Consider the following 19,796-nt stretch of genomic DNA (forward strand, 5'->3'; position numbering starts at 1 on the left):
ATCAGTTTTATAGGCATAGAGAACAGTTTGACAACCAGTCTCATCAAATTGACGTATTGATACTGCTGAAGGAGAGAATCTCTCTTCTTCTCCCCTAGCTGTTTGCTTTCATCCAAAACTATCTGTGCAGCCAAGGACCAAACAGGTTCAGGTCTCTTGTCTTCATGAAAGTGAAGACATTTTTGGGAGGTTGAGTTTCCACTTGGAACAAAGGATGGGACAGGAATGAGCAGCCTCACAAGAGGAAAGAAGTCTGGTTTGCTGCCTTCTGTGGCAGCTCAGTCTCTAGATCAGCTCAAGACAGCAGTAAAAAATAGCTCTTCAGGGTGCAGTGACAAACAGATGCTGCATATTAGGTAGAGGTGACTGAATTCCCCAGTATTGGAGGTTAGCTCTGCCCCACATGCAGTTTGCAATATACTTCCAGATAACTGGCACACAAAAAAATAGAAGTGATTGGCTAAACAGAAGTAAATGAAATGATGTGGTGATGGAATCCCCTGACTAGTGCATGACTTTCAGATGAACAGCTTAGGCAAAACAACCAGTTATTAGGAGAGCAGTGTCATCTCTCTGCAGCCAACCCTCCAGAACAAGTGGGCTTGAAATGCTCTGTGCTCGTTACTGACTTCCTCAGGAATGCCCCATTCCTAGAAGCCTTCAAGGTCACATTGGATGGAGCCCAGTGTAAGCTGGTCTAGTGGGTGGCAACCCAAGTGGCAGGGACTTGTAACTGGATGGGCTTTAATGTCCCTTCCAACCCAAGCCATTCTAGGATTTTATGATTAGCACCAAGCTTTGCTCTAGGAGTCTCTGTTTGCACTCAGGTGCAAGGCTCAGAGGGTGGTTGTTGCAAAACAAGTTTCCTGCATGTTTGTCCCCTGAACTCACTGTATCCCACAGCTTTCATGCTGGGATCCTGAAGGATGAGGTAGGATGTGAATTCCAACTCACTCATTTCCACTGCTATCAATGGAGTCATGAACCTCACCATTGGAGCATAAGACATATTTGGGTTGAATAAAAGCAGTGACAGTTACCCCCTTCCTTTTGATTATGGCAGTCACTGGAGACAAATGTTGCCATCCCAATGGGCTCTAATTAGCTCTACTCAGAAGAAGGAGACAGAGGCATTGATTTTCCCTCTGCGGCTATCACAGGGATGCTTTCCTAAGTGTGAAGAGAGTGATATAATTAGGACACATCTCCCCCAGTGTTCCAGCATGAAATAGGAGTGTGATGGGAGTCAAGAGCACTGTTTGCCTTCAAAAATAAGCATTTCAAATACATCTAAGACTTGCCTCCAAAGATTATGAAATAAGATCTCAAAGAACTTAAGGAGGCAAGCACATTTTTAATTTTTCCTGTTGCAGAGACAGGCAGGATGTGTCAAATGATAAGAGTGCAAGAAGCATGAAGACAAAGAGAAGCAGATGATAAAAATGAAGAAACATAGGGTAATAGATCTTGTGTAGCAGCTGACAGCAATCAAACAAGTTTTGCAAAGTTTTGTCAAGAAATTGATCCAGGAAGCAGAGTACGTGGGCAGGACTTTGAGTGCACTTTGTGTTTTCCTGTAAAGCCCATGAGACTCATTGTTTCACTGTAAAAACTCTGAGACATCAATAAATGACATCAGGGACCTGCTGACAACTGAAGTGAACAACACCTGTATTTGAGTTGAAAGACAGCATGTAGCTACCATGTACTTTGTCATCCATTTCACCCTTTCATTCTGACAAACCTTCCCTTTCCTGTCTCTTGTTTTTCAGATGCAAGTGCTTGTGACAAGTGCCCTGAGGATTACTGGTCTAATGAGAACCACACATCCTGCATCCCCAAGCAGATAGAGTTTCTATCCTGGACAGAACCCTTTGGAATCGCTTTAACTCTCTTTGCTGTGCTGGGAATTTTCCTGACTTCTTTTGTCCTGGGAGTCTTCACCAAATTTCGCAACACTCCCATCGTCAAGGCCACAAACCGGGAGCTGTCTTACCTCCTCCTCTTCTCCTTGCTCTGCTGCTTCTCCAGCTCATTGTTCTTCATTGGAGAGCCACAGAACTGGACTTGCCGTCTGAGGCAGCCAGCTTTTGGCATCAGCTTTGTCCTCTGCATCTCCTGCATCCTGGTGAAAACCAACTGTGTCCTGCTTGTCTTCGAAGCAAAGATCCCCACAAGCCTCTACCGAAAGTGGTGGGGCCTCAACCTCCAGTTCCTCCTGGTCTTCTTGTTCACATTTGTGCAGATTGTCATCTGCGTGATTTGGCTCTACACAGCCCCACCATCCAGTTATCGAAACCATGAGCTGGAGGATGAAATTATCTTCATCACCTGCCATGAAGGCTCCTTGATGGCTCTTGGCTTCCTCATTGGCTACACCTGTCTCCTGGCAGCCATCTGCTTCTTCTTTGCCTTTAAGTCTCGAAAACTGCCTGAGAACTTCAATGAGGCCAAGTTCATCACCTTCAGCATGCTGATCTTCTTCATTGTCTGGATCTCCTTCATCCCCGCTTACGCCAGCACATATGGCAAGTTTGTCTCTGCTGTGGAGGTGATTGCAATACTGGCTGCCAGCTTCGGGCTTCTGGCCTGCATCTTCTTTAACAAAGTCTACATCATCCTCTTCAAGCCTTCCCGCAACACCATTGAGGAGGTGCGCTGCAGCACAGCTGCCCATGCTTTCAAGGTGGCTGCCAGGGCCACACTGAGACGCAGCAATGTGTCACGCAAGCGTTCCAACAGCCTCGGAGGTTCCACTGGTTCCACCCCATCCTCCTCCATCAGCAGCAAGAGCAACCATGAAGACCCTTTCCCTCTACCGGCTTCTGCTGAGCGGCAGCGGCAGCAGCAGCGTCGGTGCAAGCAGAAGGTCAGCTCTGGGAGTGGCATGGTCACCTTGTCACTGAGTTTTGAGGAGCCACAGAAGAACGCCATGGCCAACAGGAACGCCAAGCGCAGGAACTCCCTGGAGGCCCAGAACAGTGACGACAGCCTGATGCGGCACAGGGCCCTGCTCGCTCTACAGAACAGCAAGTCCCTCAGTGCCGAGCCTGGCTTCCAGACAGCATCCAGCCCAGAGACCAGTTCACAGGAATCAGTGGTGGGAGACAACAAAGAAGAGGTACCAAACCCTGAGGCAGAGCCCTCCCTGCCATCAGCTAACTCCCGAAATTTTATAGGCACTGGAGGCAGCTCTGTCACAGAAAACACAGTACATTCCTAACAAAAGAAGGTCATGAAAAGCACTTCCCCAAGAGGAACTTGCTCACCTCTTGCTTCTGAATGGGAAAGATAACAAAGATACTTATCTGTGACACAGTCCCACCACACACTGTTGCTATCACCAGCCGGGTAAAACACGTGCCTCCAGAGGAAAGACTACCAGAAGCCTGTATCTGGGCAGCCTTGAACTGAATTTGCAGTTGCTTTACTGAAATCAGGACATGTGGGGAGGACAAGTGAAGATTGCCTCTGGTGGGGCTTAAACAGAACTCTGCATACTGTCTTGCCTCTGTAAGCTTTTCCTGCCAGACTGCAACTCAGCTGACTATGGGAGGCACTGAGCAATTCCACAATACTCTGCTTTTACATTTATGTATAATATTCCTCTTTCCCACTATGTATAATATTCCCTCTTTATCCAGTATATGTGATCTGTAACCACGTGCATCAGGACTCTCAGCTGTTCAAAAGCAAGATACACAGTTTCACTTGGGGAAAGCACGGTCACTGGGAAAACAAAAAAGCCCCCAACATCCTGCATGCTGTGTACAGCCAAGGGTGTGAACATGTAAAGTATTTAATGTGACAGAGCACCCTGCTATTTATATTTAGTAATTTCTCCTCATTTTCCCAATTTCTCCTCTCTGCCCAGCAGGAAATACTGGACAATACCCTTCATAGACTCCATTGCACTAGACCAAGCTACTAGGTTCCTACTGGTTTCTTCCAGCAGATGTAGCTTTACCTCCAGCCTGCCTGCTTTGGTGGAAGGGGAGAACAGATTGTAAATCCCCCTGGAGATTGCTGCGAGAGCACAATGAGATGTATTTGTGATTGATTATGTCGCTAGTAGTTGTATGCTTAACAAAGTGTTGCTGCTGTAATATTCCACATGGCATACGTGGCTAACCCTTCCACACCATAGTCAGTGTTGTGCTTTGCCATATTAATCCGCCTCATACCCACACATAGCATTGTGCTGGTTGTGACAATACTTGTGGGCCTGATACAAAGCCAATGAAACAAGGTGAAATGGAGAAATAGCCCCCAAATTTGATAATATTTGAGATGAATATTGCAAGTGTGCATGCTGGTAGAGGATGGAGTAAATAAAATGTACAGAATTGGGCTCTGGAACATGCAAACACACAGATGAGTAAATTGGTTGTTTGGTTCCTGTAGGCCTTCAACTAGATTATGTCCCTCTTGTTCCATCTTGAAGGGACAGGACCTAAAGCAGAAATGGAGCACCATGCCTTGATGAGAGTAAGGACTTCAAAAAGCACATCGGAACTTCATCAGTCCTGGCTCTTGTTCATCCCCCCAAAAGCAGACATAAGTGCTCCTGACTGTGCATGGTGTGCCTGGTTCCTCTGCATTCTGCAAATGTTGAAGTAGGAGAGTCCTTAGAACAGATTTCTGTTGCAGCCTGAAGAAAGAAAGAGTGACCCTAGGCAACTTGGCAGGAAGGGCAAGGCTATTCTGTAAAATTTACTTCCCTCTTCCCAGATCCCATATGCAAGAACAGGCATTTGTCATGAAGATGTCAGTACCCCCCCTCATCACATGCGAAGACACTGTGGAAAGGTATATAGGCCTGCTACTTACTGTGAGTGGAGACAAAAGGACTGTTGTGAATGTGATGGGGAAAATACCACAATTCTCTTGTTACTGTTTTTGCTTGGTTGATGTTTTGTGTTTTTGTGTGTTTTTTTTTCTGGCCAGAGCAAGAAAATAAAACTTACAGGTGACATTACTGCATAAAAACTTGTTTTGCCACCTCCCCTTGTTGCTGACAAGGAAAAGAAGTTTTGTTTCTGGACAGCACAGTGGAAGTCCAGAACCAGTAAGAATGCTATTCAGACAAGTTATTTTTACCCTTTTGTTTATCTGTTATATTCACCTTTGAGAGGGCTCAAATTTTAGTTATATCATGTAAGAAGTGATCCGACTCTAACTGTATGGCCTGCAAACCACAAGATTTATTAAAGCTATGGCACTGCAAGTTAAAAGAAAGAAAAACAGAGTTTGAAAACGCATATCACTGGGGTCACACTTTTGGAAACCATATTCTACCACCGGACCCAGTAAGCATTCCTCATTGCTTCTGAAAAACCATGTCCCATTCCCAAGCTGCTGATTGCAGGCTCCAGGCTTAATTTAGAGTTGGTAACTGAGACCTGTGACTTCTGTATCTAACTAAATGCTTGAACAGAGATGGCCACTAGATGGCAAAAGGACTAAGAAAAATACTTTGATTATGGCTCACTCTTAAAATTAAGTTCAGTAGCCAATTTGTTGTAGTGCTAGTGAATCACTCCTACATGTCAGATCCAATATACACCTCCTGAAGTAGATGGCTTTTAAAGCATAGAAGCACTCAGTGAATTCAGTGTGGACAAAGCAAGATGTGAACTGTGTACAAATGTGAGAAATGAAGTTAGCACTGCCAGCCTTGTTTGGAGAACGATACTCACTGGCTCCGCACACAGCAGACTATGTTGATATTTTACTGCAAAGATTTTTGGTATTCTTCATCCTTTCAATCTACTCACAAGGAAGTTGTACCCTGGTGCATAGTAAGGTTCCAATGGTCTGCCAAAATTATACTGTGACAGACCAACCCTGCTCAGTTTGCTTGCCCACCCACCCTCACTGCGCACTTACCCTGAGTTAAAAGCTCAGGCTGTATGAGCCCCTCTGCTGCAGCCTTATTGGAGTGACACACGTGATAGAGGCAAGGAAAAATCAGTAAATAAAGACAAAAAGGACCCCTTAATGAAGGTGATCTGTAACCAAATTCTTTTTCTCCATGCACAGAGGATATAGATTCTCATCCTGCCAAATTCCAGAGAAGAGAGAAGTTGCTCAGCCACATGTTCACAAGCCTGTCTGTGAGTCATGCTGATGACAAGCTGAGCAAATCTCTCTGTAGAAAGTTCACACCCAAGAACATCCATTAGCATGTCCCTCAGAAGTCACCCATACGAATGGCTGCTCCTTCCCAACCCCCACTCCCCTATGGCTCAAAACGCTACTGAAAAGAATATGCCCTTGTTGGTATTTGCTGGACCATGCAGTAGAGAAGCAGTGGGGACAAGAAGCAGAGTGTATCAGCCCTGCACTGGATTTCTGTTGGTAGACTGGTTGATGGATGAGGAACAGGAACCAGCCCAGTGCTGCACCCTTGCTCTGCCCAAAGCCCAGGCAGAGCACATATTTGCTCTCCAGGGAGGAGTGATGATATCAGAGGAAAGAAGCACTTCATTTCATTGTGTGCATCTCACCATGTCCTCCCAAACCCATGTAGGTTGCATATGCAGTAGGCACTACCCATTCCTGGTAAACTGAGGGCTGTAATTATCAGTTTTACCAAGGGGTATTGAGAAGTTGTAGACGAGGATAGAGCTGTTGCTTTCCCAAGGAATTGAATGTTTACAGTAATGCTATACACATGCTTCTTTGTAGTCACTGAAATCTTCCAGTATCACCCGATTTTCATTCAGGAAGGATTATACTGATTTTCCTGCTCATTTTGCTGTAGGGCCAGCCTTGTGGCACTGTGCAAGCACACAGAGCTGCTCAGAGCTAGCATAACCTCAAGGCACTTCCCATTTCCTGCATCCTGCCTGGGCCCTGAGAAGGAGAGATGTTGACAAGCTGGGGGTCAGGGTAGGCCCAGACATGGCAGGGCTGGAGCACCTGCCCTACTTGGGGAGTAGACTGCCTTCTAAGGAAGATGGCTTTGGTTCCTTTTTGCTCGCTCTTCTTGGTTTTTGGCTTGCTGGCTTTTCTTCAGAGGCCATGAAGTAAAGACCCCTCCACCACAGCAGACCATGGCACAGTTCAGCCTCCATCACTTTGGTGAACTGTGCCAGGTCCACCACCAGGTCAGCCCCCAGGCTTCTGCACCCCTGCCCTTGAGACCTGTGGATGGGACCACGACACCCTATTGCTAGCAGCACACACAGTCTCTGTGCTGAAATCTGTAATAACATTGGGACTGGCTACCATTCCCCCTAGATGATGGCAGCTCCTGGCACAGCCAAGGGAGCAAGGGGTCAAGGATCTCCCAGCACTGCCTGAAAAGTGCTGTCCAGACCTCAGGCAGAAGACCAGCATAGCCCGTCTCCATCCCTGCATCTTCCTGCTGTGCTGGAAGCACTACAGAGGATGCTGCAAGTCCACGGGGTGTCAAGAGCAATGCCTGTTAGTCACCATCTCCCCTCACAAACACCTTAATGGTGCTCATGGGCACCCTGCAGAGAGGGCTATCTGCCTTCAGCTTTGTCCAGGGTAGAACTGGGATTCACATGGTATTGTACACAGCAGATGGGACACCTTCACACCTCCTCTTTGGCCAAGGTGTTGGCTCTCTGTGGTGGACTGGGGAGAGCTTGAGGATGCGGAGCTCCTCCACCTCCCTGGTACTCCTAATGATCTGAAACTCCTGCAGGCTTGGATACCACATTTTTAGGAAGGAACCTGAATTTGATAGCCCCAAGCTGCACGTCAGGCAGGACAGGTTCTCTCTTACAAGGGCAGCAGGGTTGCCACCCTGGACCTCAAGAGAGATTGGTTTGCACGCACGTATCTTCTGAGATTTCAAGGTGTTCCGAATGCGCTGGGCCTGGCAGATAAGGAGCAGCACCTGTCACATAGATACCCGCCAGGCACAAGGACCGCCGGTGAGAGAGGAAATTCCAGAGCGAGACCCGGATGCAGCTCCCGACCGCCCGCTGAGAGGAGCCGACGCCCCGCCCCGCTTCCTCCCGCTGCCAGGTTCGGCCCGGGGACAGCACCGCGACGGGCGTGGCGGCTGGGGGCGGATCGGAGCGGATCGGAGCGGGGAGCTGCGCTGCCACCATGTTGTGCGGGGGCGCCTCCAAGGCCCAGCCCGCCACCAGCGAGACGCAGCAGATCGCGGACGAGGTGAGGGGCTTGGGCCCGAGGAGGGCGTGTGTGGTGCGGAACCGAGAGGGGCCGAGGCGGCTCTCCTGGCTGCGCACACCGCTGCTGCCCGCCCGGTGCGGTGTGAGCCTGTTGCGCTGGGACCGCGCCCTGCCCGCGGGGGAGACGGCAGCTTTGGGCGGCCGAACGGAGAGCCTCCGTACCCCCTAAAAAATAAATAAACGTACGAGCCGGAATACTGACAGACCGTGTGGGAATATACCGAGCAATTCGGAACCCTCCGGAGCGCTGCCTGTGGCGTGCTGGTCAGTCGTGACTGACACGAGCGCTATCTGATGTGTGAAGCGTGTGCTCTGAGCTCCTGACAGTCTGAATCTTAGAACCAACCTTCTGCTTTTGAAGCGGGAGAAAGAGGCAGGCAAAAGCCTGCCGGTTTTCCGTGAGGCAGCTCTGAGCTCTCCCCCTGCCAAGGTGCATGTGCTCTCACTCCAAAAAGGCCTGTGCTAACAAGGACTTTCACGGCGTGCGCTCTCATCCCCTGGGCTTTATCAGTGGGGGTGTGTCAGGCCAGAGAAGAACGATGAAGGACACGCTCCTGCTTCTCTTGCGCTCTGTCGTTGTCCAGATTTGTTTCTGAATGCAAAGGCACAGCAGTCTGTGAATTAAAGCTGGGCTAGCTGACCCTGATGAGGTTGTGTCACCAAAAAAAAATCCCAAACTACATCTCGGAAGTACCTGAGTCTTTGTGCAGTTTGGAGCACAGAACGGAGAACTGCTGAGAGTCTCATTTATCATTTTGCCCTGAAAAGATCCCTCTGTGACATTAGTTGTAGTGCAAGTGTGCAATTTATATTGCACACTGAGTTGTTTAAAACCTGAATTTCTATTTTGTTCTAGGCTGTAGTATATCATTCCAAAAGTAAGTTGAAGAGTAAAACCAAAACCCTATTGGATTCAGTATTAACCTAAGTATCTAAAAATTATTTGAATTGCCTAAATATTTAAAAGCGCATCCAGCTTGTTTTGGCTACTAGATGAAATTGCTGTACTTAGTAATATACATATAGGAAAACTCCAAGCTGAAATTTGCCTGTGCAGTGATGTCCTCATCTAGATACAGACTGCAAAGAAAGCATGTTCTGTCGATTGAAGACAGACTTCTCAGATCATCTTGTTTGCTTGAATTTCTGTGGAAATGTGTAGAGCCTACCCATTTGCTTACCCTAAGCAGTGCATGTCCTGTTGCTGCTTTGCCAATTCTTACCTGCATGGCATTGTTTTTTATGAGTCCTGTTGACCATTTGTTTGGTCGGAGTTGTAGCACTGGCATTGAGCACGCACAGCATGACAGAGCAGGGCAGCTGCCCCCAGCAGTGTCTCTGGCCTGAAGTTCCCTCAGAGTGCCTCTCCAGGGTGGGGATTTGTATGTGGCTCTGCTCAGCCTTTGGCTTCTCACTGCAGTTTTGGTGGCCACTTGCTCCAGGGGCAAGCAGACAGGCTGTGCAAATCATCAGAGATCCTCCACTACATAATAATGGTCAGCCCTGTCACTGGACTGCAGGTGATTCGTGTGGAAAGGGGCTGTAGTGCCAGGCAGTGTGGTGCTGTGTCTAGACAGCTCTTGGAAACCTCCATGCATGGAGATGGTGTGGCCTCTTTGGGCAACATGTCCCACTGCTGGACTGTTCTCATGGGAAAAAGGCTTTCCTTATATCCATTTCCTTCTTCCTCTGTTCAGGGCAAGAGTCCATTCATCTGACCTCATGGTGGCCCATCACTGAGCTTGCTGCAGTTAGTTGGCATCTTCCTGAAACTGGGAGCCTAAAACTGGACACAGCATTCTGAATGTGTTCTGACAAGTAATGGGCAGTCATCACTTACTACCCTCTTCTTCTGGCCTCCTGCTGGTGCAGCCCAGTATACTGTCTGCCTTCATTGCTCCCAGGGTGCACTGCTGGCTCATGTGTAGTGTAGTGTCCTCAGGGACCCCCCAGCCCTAATCTTTATTGCGGTCTAGCAGAATGGGCTGATCACAGATCTTTCAGAGATTGCTTCTGTCTGGGCTCTCCCTACTGAGTCAGGATGTCCAGTGATCATATGCTGTGGTGAGTCATTGCTGTGACACCCAGCAAGCGGCACCTGCATGTGACTCTGAACTGACTGTACTCATGGAGCCCAGAGTTTCTAGTGGAAACACCAAATGTGCTGAGTGGGTGCAGTGTACCCATCCTTGCGTTTCAGAATGCAAACTTGTTGGCTGTGGTCTGGCCACATCTCTGTGGGATGGGATGGCTACTGGTTGGCTGTCACATGCAGAAAAGGCCAGAGTTTGGTTTCACGCTTTCTTGGCACAGGAGAGGCAGGAGCACATACCCTGCTGTTCTTCCTGTTGCCGGAATTGTTTCTGTTCCCACAAGCATCAGAGGTCTGGCAAAGTGGTGCTCCTTTTTCCCCAGGGCAGTAGGTGGGATGCAGACAGTAGCAGTGTAATAGTATAGAAAGAATGGAAGTAAATCATGTACCTGAAAATAGAACATCTCACTGCTATTACTGTTGTGCTGGAGCAGAGGAGGGCTGGATGCATGGTCCTCCTAGGAGTCCTCAGTGTGCAGCAGGATTACCTAAGGAAAGGGCTAATTCACACTGCTCTTGTAAACAAAGCCTAAAGCTGTCTGCTTTCATGACTGAGAACCTCACTGCATGGCCATGATGCACTAGAAAGCCAAGTGTGAGGAGAGACTGCAGCTCACGAGAGCTCGTCTCGGCACTGGGCAAGTTATTCTGAATTCTTGAGCGCAGCTTTTGCACTCTGGAAAAATATATTTTGGGAAGAAATATTTACATTTTGAAGCACTGTAAATTGCAGTTATTAAAAGCTAGAAGAACTATTATTTTCCAAGTTTGGTTTTTGGATGCCTGTTTGTTCTGCAGTTCAATAAGGGAGCTAATGCTGAAGACAACCAGCGGTTGAAAAAAAGAGAGATATTTTAAATGTTATCTTTTTAAAAGACCTTAAAGTCTGGTCCATTTAGATCTTGAACTGCTTTACATTGTTTGTTAAATACATAGAGCAGAAGGGGAAGCAGAGACATCAACAGCGGAAATAATTTGTCAAAATGAATGTAGAAAAACAGCGCAGTTCTTTGGTGTCAGTTGGTGGTGACTGAATCTCATCATTGTGTTGCCTTGGCTGCCTGCCTCAGTACCTGGCCTTGCTCTAGTGTAAAATGAGGAACTGAAGAGCAATGAGGCACACTGATGGCACGAGCCGTAAACTGTAAGTATTAAATACTACATCAGTCTTAGCTAACTTCTTGTTTCCCTAAGGTGAAGCCTCAGCTAGAAGAGAAAGAAGGGAAAACCTTTGATGTCTTCACTGCAGTTGAGTTCAAAACTCAGTTGGTGGCAGGGACAAACTACTTCATCAAGGTAGAAGACACTGGGCAATTGAAAAAAAAATTAATGTTGGAATGTTTTTTGTGTTCACTTACCTACACAGAAATGCTTGTGATTTAGTTTTAAAAAAGAAGAATATGTGTTCATTAAAAAACGAAACAAAAACAAAAGAATTTCCCCACTGCCTCCCAGCCAGTCTCCTTGTCTTAAATGGAGATGTGCACATTTCTCTATTTTCATAATAATTTGTACTGTTTAGTTGTTTGTGAAAGTTGATTTTGTTAAAGCTACACCTCCACAATGCTGAACACTAATGTATTAAGTGTATTAAGTAAACCCCAGATTTGTAAAGATACAGCCAAGTATGAAACCTTTTTTCACTCTGCCTATAGTGATGACACGCACACACACACACAAAAGTGGTCAAAGCACTTAAGTGTTTGCTGTTCCAGATAAGCTTCTCACTAACACCAGTTCCCTGTCTGTACGTTCCCTGTCTTGGGTAGAGGGAGGGCTTGCAAATCCAAGGTTGAGGTGCTGTTTCCACCAAGATGCAGCTCCCAGTCTGCCTCAGAACAAGGTGACACCTGCTGAGGGGGTGCTTTTTCTCTACCACCTCTCTACTTGCCCCATCCTCAAAACATGCCAGCCTAAACCCCTCTCCTGATGAAAGTTGCTCCACACCTCTTACTGGTTTTCATACTTTATAGGTCCATGTTGGCAATGATGAATTCATGCACCTGCGGGTGTTCAGAAGCCTTCCTCACGAGGACAAGCCATTGAGTCTTCGTGGATATCAGAGCAGCAAGACCAAGCATGATGAACTGGCCTATTTCTAGTAAATTTATTACATGCACTTTCCTAATGATTTCTTACGTGTATTTTCTGTAGGCTACAAAATGATGTTTCCTGTGCCAACAAAGAAAACTTTTCTTAAAAAACGTAGTCCTGGAAAGAAAAAACATCTTACTCCATTCCTTTACTGTGCAATATCTAAATGAATCACATAGCTCTCCTTTCACCTTTTGCTTATGCTAACCTGAGTAGCTGCACTGATTGTAGTGTAGCTTAATACTGTGTTGTGTTTGTGGACTTCCCTGACCTGGAAATTGCCAGGGAGTGGCACCAGCACTCACATATTTGCATCAGAGAGCAAGAGGAGAACCTGAATCTTTATGTGCTGCTTTGCAACTGTGGGCATATCCATAGATTTAATTGTATTATGTTTTATATTGGCAATGACTTGAGGCAAGAGACAGAGGTGGGCTGCAGTCTTTTGTAAGAAACATTCCCCTGGTAGTAATGCTTATCCTGTTGCCAGCAGTAGGATGTAATGTCCAGTAGAGGATGTACGAGTTTTGTTGTGTATAATTGCTTATTTTCTGAGTGCTGAGGAAAACTACTGGGAAGGAACTTCATCTGGACAAGCATTTCTGCATTTATGACAATAAATATTTCTCTCAAATTTAGATGGTATATTTCACTGGTGTTTCACTGTTTTATTTATTACTTTTTCAATACAGGTGATTATCTTGCTCAGAGCTTTTATCCATAAGCTTTTTTCATATTCCAGGTGTCCTTATGTTTACATTTGTTTTTATGTTTTAATTAAAAATACTTTATTTTAATCTGGAGAGGGACATGGAACACAGAAAGGAAGGCTTCAGCAGGTATGTCAGCAATAAGAGGAGTGCTAAGGAAAATGTGGGCCTGTTGACAGAGGACACAGAAAAGACTGAATGCTGCTCAGTGTTGCCTATGTCTTCATTGGCGGGATTTGCCCTCAGCATCTGGAAGTCCCTGACTAACAGGAGAGTATGCAGAAAGGAAGACTTTCCCCCCTGGAAGGAGAAGGTTGTGCATTGGAAGTTTTGACACGTGCCTTGTATAGTGAACTGGGGAGGGGAGAGATGTTGTTGCATTCTGAACTGAGGGGTACCAGCCCACTGTTATATTACACTGCTGTATGTTCTTGGTCCTATAGTATGTTCTTGCTCCTAGAAACTCCCCACAGTTTTGAGAATAGAGGGCATGGTGAACTTACATGTGTATTACTGTGCTTCTTACATACAGTGTAGGTAGCATTACTAACACAGAGCATGTTCTGCTTCCTGATTATTAAGGGAGGCCTTACCAGATCCCTTAACTACTTTCTCCAAATATGTGCTTTTACTCATATCTGCCAAAAGAGTCCCCACCCCCAGTGTTAAACATACAAAGAGTACATCTGCATTGTAACACAGTTCCTGTTTTGCTAAAATGAAGATGTTCTGGAGACACAGTTGTTTTTTGTTGCTGGTAAACTTATAAATCAGTGGTTCAAAAAGCTGAATATTTTTGCCAAATGCTCTTTGGAGAGGAGGACAGCTAGTGCTGATAAAGCCAGGTTTACAGCATTTTCAAGACATCTGACAGCAAGATTCAGCCCATGGAAAATATTAGGCAGTAATCCCAAAGGCACAGGAATCTACGGATTGTCTTCACACTTCATGGACTTAAAGCATTTGATTTGATGTCTCACCCCTGAGTACCAGCTCAGAGTTGCATGGCAGGTAACTCCAGAAAACCTGCCTCAGCAGCTGCCAGCAGGAAAATAAGGTTGTGGTGCTTCAGGGTTGCCCTCTATCTTTGTTCCCGCAGAAGTCTTAACTGAAGACTTGTCACTGCAGGTGGCTGGTGCTACAAAAAAGAGTGAACTCCATACATGCCCAGTCATCAGGGTCACTCCTTACTCCAGGGCCTGAACACGGATTGAGCTGTTTCTGCTGCAGCTTCTCCCGCTCCTTTGTGTAGTTCCACCCCTTCCTCATTTCCACCCCAAAGAGCCAAACTGCTTTTAGAGATGGGCACGTCCTGTTTTAGAGAGTTTGACTTCTCAGTTCCTCCCCTAGAAATACATTTATCTCACACAGCTGCTGAAGATCAGGCAATAGATTGTAATTAATGCACTTAAAGCAAACCCAAGAAGTATGTGGCCTGTTTCACTCAAAAGTACTCTCACAACAGCCTGAGCTTTGTATTCAGAGCTTGTCTTGACAGTACTTGGAAAGAAGAGCTGAAAGGGGTGTAGTGTACACTGACTCGGAGCTACAGTAGTGTAGGTGGCAGAAGCAGGTGTGGCTAGTACTTCAGAGCCCCCTGAAGCTTTAGCCAGGCAGCGGATCCAGACATGACACATGCTAGATGAACAGCTTTCAAATGTATTTTATTCTCATGCATTTGCCAACAGGCAGAATCCACATGTGACTTGCAGAAGTGAGGAACCATTCCTCACCACCCTCAGAAGTAGACCAAAGGATCATCTCTGGTTTTGCCAGTCTGATAATCGGTAAGGCTGGGACCTTGGTTCTCCTGAGGAAGGGCTTGAAATATTTTTAAGTGGACGTACCCATTATCAGAATTTTGGACCTGGAAACAAGAACAGCAGGAGAGTGAAGATCATGTGAATAACTAAAATGTGTATACTCAAGAATATGTTCTGTCAGAACTTAATTTTAGGCATATCTTCAATTCCACTTAAGCAATTCTTAATCAAGTCTGGGCTGTAGATCATGATAGAAACTATGTTTCTATGTAATAGAGACTGTAATAAACCATTATAAAAACTTCAGATTCATGTTAATGGAAAATGAGGACTGCCCAGGTTTGGAAGCACCCAAAGGAATAATAGGAAATATGTTTTGATGGCATCCTATCTTTTTAACTCATCAAGATTCCACTCAGTCCATCAGCTTGAAACTTCTCAGAGTTCTTGGATCAGTAGACAAAAGCCAACAAGCAAATCCTAATGACTCAGAGTGGGGACAAGACCCAGAGAGTTCCTACAAGATACAGAAAGAACTATCCAAAACCAGCACATGGTTCTAAGGAACACTGTAGAGAAGCAGTGACAATTGAAAGCCAAATCTCTTGTCTTCAGAATCACTCCAAACACACTGGTGCCTGGCCAGGCAACGTGACATGTTTTTGTGCTTGCAGGAATGACCACGAGTTTATGAATTAATTTTTTTTTAATGAACTTGCCCTTCCCTCCAGAAAAGTCCTTACAAAGATTTCCTACAAAGTTGTGCATTATTTCCTCTGTGCAGAGCCAAGTACAACAGGTGCTTAACTCTTACAGAGGTCCACAGTATGAAAGAAAATTTTAATGCCTTTGGCTTTAACAGGTCTTCACATGCTTTCTGGTGACAACAGCATGGCACTATGTCTTGGTCTGGATTACATCTCAGCTGTAAGTCTGTTGGTAAAATATTAGTAATGTGGAAAATTCCAAAGTATTGCAAAGAATGGCTCTTGTCACAGAGCTCATGCCAGTCAATACTAAGAGCAGCTTGGTCATGAGGCTTAGCATGGAACCAAGGCAAGCACTTAAATGTGATTGCCTAGCTCAGCAATAAGACAGAGCTGAGGGAAGAAATGCAACCACACATGACTTCTAGCTTTACCACAGCTTTCTGTGAATTGTTACTCTTCATCAGCACTTTGCCCAAAAAATGAAGGCTCATCTCACAGGAGCAAGACAAGGATAAACATTCATTTAAGCAGAGCTCAGATTAGCCATATAATATGACAATTGCCCAGTGCCCCGAGAATGTAGAACTAACTGTGAGAAGATATTTTAAGGAGAGTTTGGCAGTGTCTGCCCTTCCACGGATCAAATAACATGAGAGCAAATGCTTGCGTCTCTGCAGAAGCACTGCCCCCCAAACCTCAACTGCCAATTCTCTTCACGTCAAGGGAGCACGTCAAGTGGCTGACACACAGCCACACACAGATGCAGTGTTTTCTCTACTTACAGAAAGCCAGCCTCCTCTTAGCAATGTTTTCCTGCCTTCCATTCTGGTTGCAAACTACGCTCTTTAACTTCTTACATGCTAGTTCTGAAAAACCTGCTCAAATCCATGGGTAAGCTTTTCCAGAAGAGAATGAATCCCACTATCAGAGGACTCCAAGTGAAGCGTTCTTTCACAAATGAAAGTGTTGGCTTTTTTGTTGATTTGGTTGTTGAATTTTTTTTGTTGTTTTATTGTCTTTTGTTACTGTTTTTAAATAAAGCAAGAACTAGCATGCAGGCTGTACCTCTGCAGTAGATGACACAGAACTAAAGCATGGACACATGCCTGCATGCAGCCCTTGTCAGCAGAATCTGGGATGCTTGCATTACATTAAAATAATATTTCTCCATCAGATCCTCCGGCTGACCTGGAATTAATTGAAATAATCACTACCAGGGAACGGAAAGGCAATAGGAAAGCCCCTGTATTGCCTTGAAAAGAAAAGGAGCAGAGTTCTGGCTGGTAGAGATAATTTGAACTGATAAGGCAATCCATAGTCTCTGAGATGATCCTGCAAGAAGTTATCATTCACATCTGAAGAAGCTGTTCATGCTTTTTAAGTTTTTATATTCCTGTTGTATGGTGGTGACAGAAGAACTTTATAAATATATGGAGATACTCCTACCTCCATTAGTCACATAAGAGAAATATTTGCATGGTGGCAAGAAATGGAAGCAAGTCACCTACACTGTTTAACTACAAAGTAGTCCCTCTTATCATATGTACAAACCTTAATGAAGTAGTTGATTCCAGCAACCACTTGAGTCCGGTATATTATGGCTGTAAAGATGTTATAGATCTCATTCTCCCTGCTTTCTAATTGTGGCTTCACCTGTAAAAAGAAAGGGAAAAAATGGTTGGTAGGTTCATATTTTAGCTTTTCCTTCCTGACAACTACTCCAAATTTTCAGCTTTCCAAGCATACACCCGTAATGAACTAAACTCTGAACCACCAAAATAACTCAGTGTACATCCAAGTCTTCAGCTCTTTTTCCTACTTTAAATATTACCTCCAGCACTCTTTAACATCTCATCTACAATTAGTCTTCCTCATAGATTTTTTCCCTACAAGCTGTCCAGATAAACTGTATCCTGCCACAGGTCAGTGCCAGACCTGTGTAAACATCATGAGCCATTTGCTACACAGCAGCTGCAGATAATGTAGCTTTGGAATAATCAAGTTCCATTCCAACCAAGGTTGGAAAAGACCTCCAAGATCTTCTAGTCCAGATATCCACCTATCACCAATATTTCTCACTAAACCATGTCCCTCATCTGAACGTTTCTTCCAATAACTTCCATTAATCATATGCAGGTTTCTCATAACCTCTTACTCTAATTCAAGTAACTGCTCAGAGCCATCTGCTCCTCTTGCACACTAATGAGGCTTCTCCATGTGGCTTCTGTCCCAGACAGCAGACAGTTATACTTCCAGCTCAGGAGCTGCTGACTCCGGAAAACAGGAAGATTTCCAGTCCCGTTCCAGCCAGGTGGGTTTGGAGGCTGCTAGGGGCAGAAGTTAACTGTGGTGTTTTTGGTACCCTTGGTTCCTGCCTCAGTAGAAAAAAACATCAGTGTTGCTCCTCTCCAGACTCAGGATGTCTCACGAACTCTGACCACTATTTCCTCATTTGTCATAGCCTTCCGTAAAACCAGGCATGCAGACAGGCAGCTTCTTAATCCTCAAATGGAAAAAAAGCTGCTTCTAAGCCCTTATCTAACAACTGCTTAAACCCCAAGCATTCCTCAGTTTTCCTCAGTTTTAGGCAACAGCTATAAAACAATGAGACTGAACAAACAACATCCCCCAGCTTGCTAAGGATTAGGCTACAGAGAAGGCAAAGGTGCAAGTACACAACTACATAATCCCAAGAGCTGACAGGTCCTGAACATACCACAGTTTGTAGACACTTTTCATAACTGCATTCAAATCATACCAATTGCTCCCACTCTTAGCAGAGCATAAAACCATACAGAATGACATTATTAAAGGGTGACGTTTATCCAGCTGGGAGCACAGCAGGGCTGCCCAAACACAACTCATGCCTTCTCAGTATTTTTCCTATGAAACCTCAAGGGGGCTCTGCAGCAGTGTGTGAGGTTCTGCAAAGGAACAGAGCCAGTGAAAGGGTTGCAGGGGGAGGATCAGGGCCACTGGGAGGACCACGGAGACTTCTCTTTCCCGCTCTCAGCACAAGGCAGACATTCACCTTGTAGAAAATAAATGGTGAAGAATAATTCATTTTCATTTTCCCAAAGATACTGAGAGTAGCAGAGCACCATATTATTCGTATGTTACAGTGTTCTACATAGAAGGAACAGTGATACAGCTCCTAAACAATTCAATTCACATTCCCAAACAATTTTAGATAACCCTTCCCCTTTCTGTTTTGTAGTAAATGACCTCCCCACTGACCAGCCTGTCTGCATTACCCACTGTCTCCTTCCTTCATACTCCAACCCTTCCCCACTTATATGTCCAGCCTACACAGCCTATTGGCAGGATCTCCTGCTGGCTATGCCTTGCCCCATACACAGCCCAGCTCTCCTACTCTGGCTCCTTCATTGCTTGCTCACAGCCTGCAAGCTTGCAGGAAACACAGAGCAGTGCCGGTACAAAAACCATCCCCTAAGGCACCTCAAAAAAGGGAGCTGGAGCCCTGCACACGCAGCAGTGTGCAGCACTGTCAGCCAGCATCTTCAGCTGCTCTGCTTCTTACATGCATTTCCTCAAGGAGGGCTTAAGTTACACTGTGGGCAGCTTGCAGAGGGAAGAACTCATCCCTCAGAACTGTGAGGGTGAAGGCAACTGCTGGAATCACCTGGTAGGTGTCATGAAAGGAGCGTTGTTGTACCTTTTTGTCCCTCTCCAGCTCCTTGGGGTGCACCTTATAGCACTTTAAGAGTTGCTACACCACAGAGCATAACGGGATCTGCAGGTTATCAATGATGTGAGGAATTTTCTCCCTTCAAATACCTCAGTGCTGACATAGTAGATTGATCTTCTACCTATATGCAAGAAGTAACTAAAGGTAGCCACCACTATGCCTATCCACAGACAAAGAAAGAAAGTGATTTGGCTTCATCTTGTTGGCACAGTGCCTCTCCAAAATGCTGAGAAAATACACACTGGCAATCACAGAGATCCCCATTTTCAGCTTTGTCAGTTTAAACACTCAGTATCACCACTTGGTCTTTCTAGCTTCGCACAAGATTCAAGATTCAGCCCTTTACACAGAATTCATCACGGAATTCAGGCAGGGTTCAACTCACCTGGTCAGCAATATGCTGGACCTCTGGAGTAGCAGGTTTAGGGTCAGACAAGCCTCCAGTCATCATGGTGGCAGGAAACTTCTTTGAGATGTACAATGGTTCTGAGAAGGGATGTCCAGTGAAGTCTGGGAAGAGTACCTAGGCACCTCCTATAAATAC

General features: G+C 45.6%; 3 protein-coding genes across 3 annotated transcripts in view; 2 read left to right on the top strand and 1 right to left on the bottom strand.

Moving 5' to 3' along the window:
• The window catches only part of CASR (calcium sensing receptor), a 71,387-nt gene extending 66,398 nt beyond the window's left edge, over nucleotides 1-4,989 (top strand). Inside the window, exon 7 of the mRNA XM_052701711.1 lies at nucleotides 1,773-4,989. Coding sequence (XP_052557671.1) covers nucleotides 1,773-3,223 — 1,451 coding nt within the window. The 3' untranslated portion in view covers nucleotides 3,224-4,989. The remainder of the gene's footprint in view (nucleotides 1-1,772) is intronic.
• Nucleotides 4,990-7,982: 2,993 nt separating this feature from the next.
• LOC128089939 (cystatin-B-like) lies at nucleotides 7,983-12,998 on the top strand. The gene is made up of 3 exons (XM_052701820.1): nucleotides 7,983-8,154; nucleotides 11,461-11,562; nucleotides 12,240-12,998. Exons 1-3 carry the CDS (start codon nucleotides 8,089-8,091, stop codon nucleotides 12,366-12,368), a joined length of 297 nt encoding a protein of 98 aa, XP_052557780.1. The 5' UTR covers nucleotides 7,983-8,088; the 3' UTR covers nucleotides 12,369-12,998.
• Nucleotides 12,999-14,717: 1,719 nt separating this feature from the next.
• LOC128089940 (cystatin-A-like) lies at nucleotides 14,718-19,755 on the bottom strand. The gene is made up of 3 exons (XM_052701821.1): nucleotides 19,638-19,755; nucleotides 17,095-17,196; nucleotides 14,718-14,937 (listed from the first exon to the last, which is right to left on the bottom strand). The coding sequence occupies exons 1-3, from the start codon at nucleotides 19,701-19,703 to the stop codon at nucleotides 14,809-14,811; spliced, it is 297 nt and encodes a 98-aa protein (XP_052557781.1). The 5' UTR covers nucleotides 19,704-19,755; the 3' UTR covers nucleotides 14,718-14,808.
• Nucleotides 19,756-19,796: the final 41 nt, after the last annotated feature.

This window comes from Tympanuchus pallidicinctus, unplaced genomic scaffold (assembly GCF_026119805.1).
Source record: "Tympanuchus pallidicinctus isolate F22 unplaced genomic scaffold, pur_lepc_1.0 scaffold40, whole genome shotgun sequence".
Lineage (NCBI taxonomy): Eukaryota > Metazoa > Chordata > Aves > Galliformes > Phasianidae > Tympanuchus > Tympanuchus pallidicinctus.